We start from the raw sequence: 8436 nt of genomic DNA, 5'->3' as shown, positions 1-8436 counted from the left end.
TTAATCGGAAAGTAAATCATAATCAGGTAGATTCTGCTTCCGTAGATCCGCAAATATCAGACGTTTCGTCAGAGTATTGCTCATCGTGGGATTCTGTATGTAACTAAAAGTTAAAAAAAAAAACATGGAGTTATAAAGGCAAGTGGACATTTTACTTTGTAACCAAATGATTACTTTTTTTTGCCGGTCTGTGATGCGTTGAGCTTTCTGTTAAGATCATAAATATCAAGATTTTCGTTCTTCCGAAGCTCCTCAAAAAACCGTTTCACAAAAAAGGAACCAGTGTCCGTATTGCGGTACGAAACGTGACCTGAGGAATGATACGAAGTGTAGTAGAGAAATGTTGCTCCAATTTGAAAACATTTGATTAACTCCTTCACAGTGTTGCCCACGATTCTAAGTACACCTGCTTCAAAAACTTGTCATTACATGTTTGTGCATTTTAACTCATTTATGCGATACTAATCGATGAAATTGAATAATATTTAACACAGTGCTGATCAAAATCACAAAAAATAAAAAAATAAACACTGAGACTGTGAAGGGGTTAAACATGTGAGTACCTTCGAAGGTGCTTTGGAAACGGATGATATCGCTGTTATTATATCTATCTCTCCTAACAGCCGAGTCTACCTCCACCCGGTCATTGCCCCGGCAAGCGTTGACGATGAATATCTTCGGTTTGCCGTCCAGCGTCCGATTCATGGCCACCTTTTCCACCACATCCTCGTCCAAAAAGTAGACGTCTCTCACAAGCTCATTTTTGCTGTTGTAGTAGATGTCCGCCTGAATGGTGTCGTTCTCTGCGCCGTGACTCATGATGATGACGATCAGGCAACTGTAGGCGCTAAAATCTTTCTGATATACTGTTGCAAAGATGCATATCAACCGGTCTGATGACAACTACTCTTCTATAATTGTGGAATACCTACTACCATCCATCAGCAACCGAACCTTGAGCAGCGAAAGGTTCTCGTGTATATCCAGGCCGTCAGGTTCGGTTCGGTAGGCACGAAAGAAGTCTTTGATTACTTCCAGATCTACCGTACTGCCCTTGCGATCCGCCAAGGAATGGGTGTACTGATGATGGTGAAGCACAAGGACGTAGGCTTTTTTAGAAAGATCGTACTTTTCAGCAGCACTACTAGCAGCCATGGTAACCGAGCAATGTGGATCAATACTTGACCGGGTGCGAAATTGTACTGCCCGTGCTGGCGGTTTTAAAGTAAATCTAATTTTGCCAGGTATCACATCTTTTGTTTTGCGATAAGATATGGGTTAAAATCGCCACAAGTCGATAACCCAGTTTTTGATTGGGAATATTCGGCGAAAAATCACCAAACAGCATTTGCTATCTTATCTGGCAGTTATCATTCCTGTTAGATCATACTCGCGAATGATCCCCCTTGAAATGAAACTTCGACATCCATTTATATAACACGGTGTCCAATACAATCAAACAAGAAAGTATCCGTACAGTCACCAATTTAAGCTTTAAGTCTGGGTATCTCAGGGAGTACATAACCTAGGGCAAGACATTAAATATTAGGTCTGCAACTAAGTTCTCGGTGTTTGTCAAAAAGTATCGCTTGTAATGACAGTTGGCCGATTTTGACGTATCTGAATCGTCATAAGTTTAGCTTAGACATATAGTAAACAAACTTTATCGTCAGATTGGTGATTTCATTGTTGCATAATATAGTTATATTATGTGGGAAATGTCGAATTCTGAACCGAATTATCACCATTTGCGGGAAGTTCTTCTTTTCTTCTTCAATTCGAAGAAAACAGCTGTTGCAGCGTTTCGGGAGCTTCAACAAGTTTACGGAGACGATACTCTCAGTTAAATTACGTGCGGTGGTTGGTTTGGGTGCATTAAAAATGGCGCTTTCGATGTCAACGACCGTACGCGTCAAGGAAGATCGCCAAGCATCAGTGACGATCAATTGGTGGCATTAATCGACGAGGATGGAAAGCCAAACACAAGAAGGGCTTAGTTCAGAGTTAACAGTTACCCTCCAGGCTATTTATAAGCGCCTACATACGTTTTGGATGAGCACAATACGCGGAGAGGCACGACAAGGCCATTCTCCTGCACGACAACGCTCGGCGTCACGTTGCGAGATCAATGAAAACTTATCTGGAAACGCTGAAATGGGATGTTTGACTCCATCCGTTGTATTCACAAGACCTTTCCCCATCAAATTTTCACCAGTTCCGGTCCATGGCACTTGATCTGAGTGAACAAGAATTCAGATCACGCGAGGCAACTCAAAAATGACTCGATACCCGGATAGTATCCAAGGAGCAACAGTTATTTTGGGACGGTATTCAAGCTCTGCCCAAAAGATGGGCAAAAGATTTGGCAACTTTGAATTTTGCTTCAAAGAAATTTACTTTGAATGAGTAATCTTTTACAATTATTTTTTAAATAAACAAACATTTTTATAAAAAAAACAGCGAGAACTTAGTTGCAGACCTAATAGATACACTGCTATTCTATGCAATTGGTGATCAACATTTCAAAAAAGTTACTTGAAGGTCACTTTGATTTGAAGAAACCCACAAAAACGATAAAAACCTAGGTAAATCAAAATATCCATACATGATTAATATTTTGCTACTCAATGTGCCAAAATAATGCATTCAATGGCCAAAATCCAATGGCTAATGCATCCAAAATAGGCCTATTAAGGTCTACTAAAATCAAGATAATGTCCCGTTGATGGCAATTCTAAGCATCTCTCAACAAACGTGGTATACGGTTCGATTCTGGAGACTTTGGGAGTATCGTCAAAATTTGTACGGCCTCATACAGTGGCTACTCTTGGACAATGTGTGACCTACTCTTGGGATCGTTATTTTACTCAGAGAGATTATTATTGAACAGCTAAAGTTTTACCTAGGCATGGCTTGTCCAAGTAATAAAATTGGTCAAGTAGGCCATCGGAACAATGTTGTCCGTGTTGATGATTGAGTTTGATTTCTGAACTATATTGTTTGTCGGCTTTTGGGCCACAATTGTTTAGTTTTGCCTCAACAATGTATAGAAAACAGTACCAACACTAATTGGTATCCAAATACAGTGATTTAAAATTTCCCATTCTCATTTGGTATATTCACGACTTTCGAAAAATCCTACAGCTATCAATAATTTTTAATAACTTTAGGGTACTGAATTCACCAAATTTATTGAAGAAAAATATGAAGATTGGAGAATTTTGTGTAAAGTAGCATCATTCACGAGAGAATTAACATTTTAACAACATTTTTTACCGTTCAAAAAACATTCAGTAATGAATAGCATAATCCACGAGGAGGGCTTAAACAAAGCAGCACATTTGCCAATCATGATCGTGAACCTTATAGCCTCTATAGATTCTCATTCGTTGGCATAAGTTAACCACAAACTCAGAATCTGCCAGATGTATGCCAGCATTCCGTGAGCACTTCAGCTATTAAAGGATCAAGAGGCCGAGCTGACCTTTCCTCACATCCAAGGATAAAAGAAAAAAAGAACTCCCAACGGTCAGGAACGAGTTCCTGTTGGCCCGTAATTGAATATCTTTTTGGGGTTGCCAGGACTGCGGCGCGAATTGCACCGGAAACAAACGCTCCGAGCGACGATTGCGTTTTATGACATGGACTTTTTTCCTCTATTCTCAAGCTTTTATTTTCTTTACCAACGCAACGTTCTTCGTTCCAGTCAACCTCACGTGGCGTCGGTCAAAGCGTGTGTCCCTTTAGGTTGAGGCCCTTTGGCGAACGGATCACCTCACCTATCCACCGGTCACCTGCGACGAGTGTGGAAAAATGATGTCCCGAAACGTTGCCATCCGGAACGCAACGTCTGCTTCGAATCGAGCGAGCTGATTTGATTTGGTGTTCGGAGTCCGGAGCCTTTGAACGTGCCCGAGCTAACGCCGGCATAGGCCGCGCCGTTTGCCAGTCAGTTGCAGAGTGAGATAAATTAGTTGAAATAAGCCAACCCCGCCGCACAGTGGAACAAGCCGTAAAAAATGGTTCGGAATCAAATCTAAATAGTATCACAGTTTTGGATCTCTCTGAATCTCAAAAAATCTCAACAAATCATCAATCTAACAAAAGCACTAACTAGTTCAATATGTTTTTTATGTTTTTTGTTATTTCACTGCCATGAATATTTTATTTTACCACTTTGTGAGACTATGAATGAATAGTAAATCTCAAACATTATTCAAATAAAATTGACATTGAATATCTTAACTGGCTTGGAGAATATTAATGAATTTTTATGTTGTTGTTTAATAGAGCTTGTTTCTCATTATTTCGTACTTGTGTCCTTTATAGTTTTCTTAATATCTATCTTTCATCAACTTTAAAAGCTATCACCTCATTTCATTATTTTCTTTTCTTAGCAACTGTAAAGATTGTACTTATACGTCATCATGCTGTTTTTTTATGATAACATATAAATAATGGTTACATTTAGCACCTTTTTCACGAAATACGGTTTGTAAATGTATGCTAGATTTGTTCGAACTTTTTTCTTGTTTCCTTGGAAACTTTTGTTCAATTAAGTGTATTCTTGCAATGAATTTTGTTTTTTATTTATTTTACTTCACAATAAATAGCTGTACTTTGTTTATTACTCTGCATTTTTTCCATTTTATGAGGAATTTATTTATTGTTTTGTTGTACTTCGAAACACATACTTTCTCATTTTTAATCCCACTGTGTGGCCGGCCTGTTTGTTCTTTCCTCCAGAAGCCAGCCGTTTCGCAGCGGCACATGTTCACTTTTTATTCCATGTTCGATTCCGTTGCCCCGCTTCGTCACGCGGGTTTGAATGTTGCCATCGTTGAGCTTTTCCCGCCCCAGGTTCCCGGTCCATTTGATTCAATTGGTTTCACCCACTTTCACGCACCGACAACGAGCCGTCGGTTGTTTGTCGCGGAGGCGGTTCGTGCTTTGTTTTTTAGCCTTCAGCTTTTCATCCGGTACCTGCACCAATATTGTTTTAAGGCGTCGCGGCGGCCGGCCCTACACCGGTGCACCTTGCAATCGGGGAAAATCGGTACGTTTATCCACGGCTCGGCTTCTGGAAAGCCGTCATCTATCGTTTTTTTCCAAAACAACGCCGCTAAAACACCGGACCACCTTTCGCGTCGTGAAGGGAGCGAGGAAAAAAATGTGGCCTCATCTAATCGCGATCGTTCTACCGAATACCGGTGGCAAACACACACGCAGACATACGTGCTTTACCCGGAAGGACACCTTTTATGGTACCACTTCCGCACTTCTTCGCACGCTTCGCAGGAGTTTTCCACCTTGTGTGACGTGGTGTTCCAATCGAATTAGTTTACCAATCTGCTGTCCCCAATTAGTCCCCCTCTATCTCCGGACCTCCCATGGACCTCCGTCGAAGGCGTTCGCTTGCATTCCTCCCCTTGCGCGAAAAGGACGAAACCGAAAACTGGTTTGAAATACATTTGACGGTTCATTAGCTCGGTCCTGGCCATCCTGGCTTCCGGTCCCGGTTCGGTCTGGGCGTGCATTAGAGGGCCAAAAGTCGGCGATATTTCGGTTTCAATAATTCCTCAACCGTTCCACTCGAGCCCATGGCGTCTGGTGGCCAAATCGACCGGATGGAAACCGCCATCGAATCGAATGATGCGGGCTGCGGTTGCAGAGGCAGGGAGACAGCGAGAGGGAGGAAGCGGGTGGGTAGAGTGGGAAGCTAATTAATTTGTGCCGGGACCGGGCGATGTATTCCGGTCCGCCCCCGTTCCCGGGAGTTCGGGAGGAACGCCAAAGCCGACGGTCGGGAAAAGCTGCCGGCTGAAAATGTTCGATGCCCGGGGATGGCGCATGTGGAAAAGGTATCAATTTTCACATTGACTTGATTTTCCCCAGTCATTGTTTTCATTGGCAGCGTTCGGCATTTGTAATTAAATGTTCGACTTCGAGGGCTGGCCCATTCGTACCGGCGTTTTGATCAACACATTGTGCCCGGTCTTGATCAAGCTGGTCTTATTTGAAGTGAGTCAAATTTCGCCTAAAATGCTTATTACGAATGTGGATGGTAAATAAAATTAATTCGGAAAACTTTACATGCAGCTTTGAGAGTAAATAATAAAATAACTTTCGTTCGGAAAGTGTTTTTAAATACAATCAATTGTAAATTTAATGAGCACAACATGACAGTTGTAAATGTAGTAAATAAATATGAGCAAGAATGGAATGAACGTGAACTTGTAGACAACATATGTATGACAAAGTACAGTTTGTGTTTTTATTCGACTGAATCAATTAATAATAATCAATTTGAGTAAATTAAAGATTACAGCTATGGTTAGCTAGGAAGTAATGCCAAGCTACAATTAGTTTTAAGCAATAGGTTAAGAAAACTGTAACATTTTGGTACATCAAATACACTACGGTCTGGCCGTCCAAATGTATATATAGAAAAAAATTGAGTAAATTTCATAACAAAAGTTTTCTTAAACATAAATGTTGAAATACGCACTGAAATATTGCAATAACTGTCAGGTTTGGTATAAATGTAAAATTTTATTTTATTTCATTCAAAGATTGCATCTGTCTATGAGCAGATTTAGAAAAGATTTTTTCAGGAATAGAATTTTAATTTGAATTTAATGGTACAATTTTCTAGGGATTTAAATGAAAAACTGTTAAAGTGGAAACTTTTGCACCAATTATTCACAGAAGGCTGGAAAATATGCACAAGTATTACATAAAAACACAAAATTGCAATTTGTAATATAGGAAAAGTAGACAATGTTTTTGTGTGTAATAAAAATTATCAAAGACCTTTCTTTAGAAAAACTATCAAATAAGAGAGAAGATTAAGCGTCAATTCTATTTAACTTTCCACGCTACAAAGATCAGTAATGGTATTGATCCGAATTGAAAGCTGAACGATAGTTCGGGCTCCCCTTTCAACCTTGTGCCCAAGAATATCCGAACAGATCACTTTCGAAAAGGTACAAAAATTGAAACATTCCATCAAACTTCACCGAGTGTGAAGCTTGATTTTTGTTTTTTCCCTTCAAAGTGGATACAGACGAAATTCATCCTTCATCTCATCTTCCTCTCGGCGCCGACAGTGATCGATGACTCGATGGCGGGCATTCGTCAGAATCGCTTTCGCGTGCGCTCGTTCCGGGATCAGTTGCCTCCGGGCGCACACCGATGCGATGCACTGCGATGATTGAGCAGAAATTATCAAATTTTACGCGAAATCGGTCCTTATTTTTGCAACCTTACCTCGCCCCTTCTTTCCCCTTGGTTTGCGTCCCACGGCCAATTCGGTACAGAATGTGTTCCACTTTCATCGACACGAAATGGATCATCCGAGGGCGTTTCCAGGAAAACAGTTCGCTAATTAAATGATGCCGATGCGTTGCGTTCGTTGGGTTTTCACTTTTTCTTACTTGTGTTCGTTTACCCTTCACCTGCTAGGCGTCCGATCTCCGTGAAGGGATGCACTTTTATCCTTTGTTCACATGAACCACGGTTGTTTCAATGTGTTCGGTTGTATTGGTAAATATTTTCAATAATTTGTGTAAGCAAACCATGCTTTGGTATCCAAGGTAACATGAACTGACGAAAGTAATTAATTATCCAAGGTAGCATGAACTGACGAAAGTTCAATTATTTTGAATTTAGTTTTAATTTATGAAAGTTATTTGATTTTAAATTTAATGTCATTTATTTTGAATTATTTTGAGTGCAACGAAAAGATTGAAACCTAGTGTTAACTAGATTCATATTTAACTTTTCTTAAGAACCACAAAGTCCACTTGATTTTGTACATTTTTAAATGTGAATGAATCTTTTGTAATGGGTTTATGTTAAAATTACAGTATGAATTCTATACAAAGGATCCTAAATATTGTGTCTTGGAGAGAGCCATCCTTTTTGTTTTTTTGAATTGGTTTTTCGCCCTTCTTATCCAAATTTGGGAACGAAATTTCTCAACAGTTACTGTGCCGTTTTCCAAGGTTAGACGATTCAAAAGATTCCATCGTCTAGGTGTCGAAGGAATCCGAAGGAACAAAGTGGTACGCCCCGTTTCGCTCAATCGAGACGGAAACTTCCCATCGTTTCGAAGGGGGTACGCTTTTTCCCCCTAATTTACCCGCCGATTTACCGTCCTTCAGCTTCAGACGCATCGATGCACACGACTCCATCATAATAATCCCATCAGATGTTGGTCTGGTCTGATGGACGTCGGTAGGAAAACCACCGATAAAGCGGACCGTGAACTCATCCGAAACCCCCAAAAACGCACCGGTTTGGAAGCGTTGCATCCGACATTCCTGAAATTACTTCCGCACGGTGCGCTTCACCCGAAGGCCGATAGTGAGTCGCTCCTAATCATCGACGGAACGTCAACTGTCGCCGGCAGACCGATGGGAAAGTAATCGACCC

The 8436-nt window shown here is 40.7% G+C and overlaps 1 protein-coding gene across 1 annotated transcript; it reads right to left on the bottom strand.

Moving 5' to 3' along the window:
• LOC131285658 (caspase-3-like) lies at nt 1-1155 on the bottom strand. Its single transcript, XM_058314516.1, has 4 exons — nt 933-1155; nt 564-866; nt 175-310; nt 1-103 (listed from the first exon to the last, which is right to left on the bottom strand). The coding sequence occupies exons 1-4, from the start codon at nt 1153-1155 to the stop codon at nt 1-3; spliced, it is 765 nt and encodes a 254-aa protein (XP_058170499.1).
• Nucleotides 1156-8436: the final 7281 nt, after the last annotated feature.

This window comes from Anopheles ziemanni, chromosome 3 (genome assembly GCF_943734765.1).
Source record: "Anopheles ziemanni chromosome 3, idAnoZiCoDA_A2_x.2, whole genome shotgun sequence".
Classification (NCBI taxonomy): Eukaryota; Metazoa; Arthropoda; class Insecta; order Diptera; family Culicidae; genus Anopheles; species Anopheles ziemanni.
The sequence above is the reverse complement of the archived record's forward strand: the minus strand, read 5'-3'. Positions and strand labels throughout refer to the sequence as shown.

Coding starts and splice junctions, on each gene's coding strand:
- LOC131285658 (XM_058314516.1), bottom strand. CDS start 1,155: ATGGCTGCTAGTAGTGCTGCTGAAAAGTACGATCTTTCTAAAAAAGCC. Junction 867..932: donor TCGGTTGCTGATGGATGGTA/GTAGGTATTCCA, acceptor TCTTTGCAACAG/TATATCAGAAAGATTTTAGC. Junction 311..563: donor TTTCCAAAGCACCTTCGAAG/GTACTCACATGT, acceptor ATCATTCCTCAG/GTCACGTTTCGTACCGCAAT.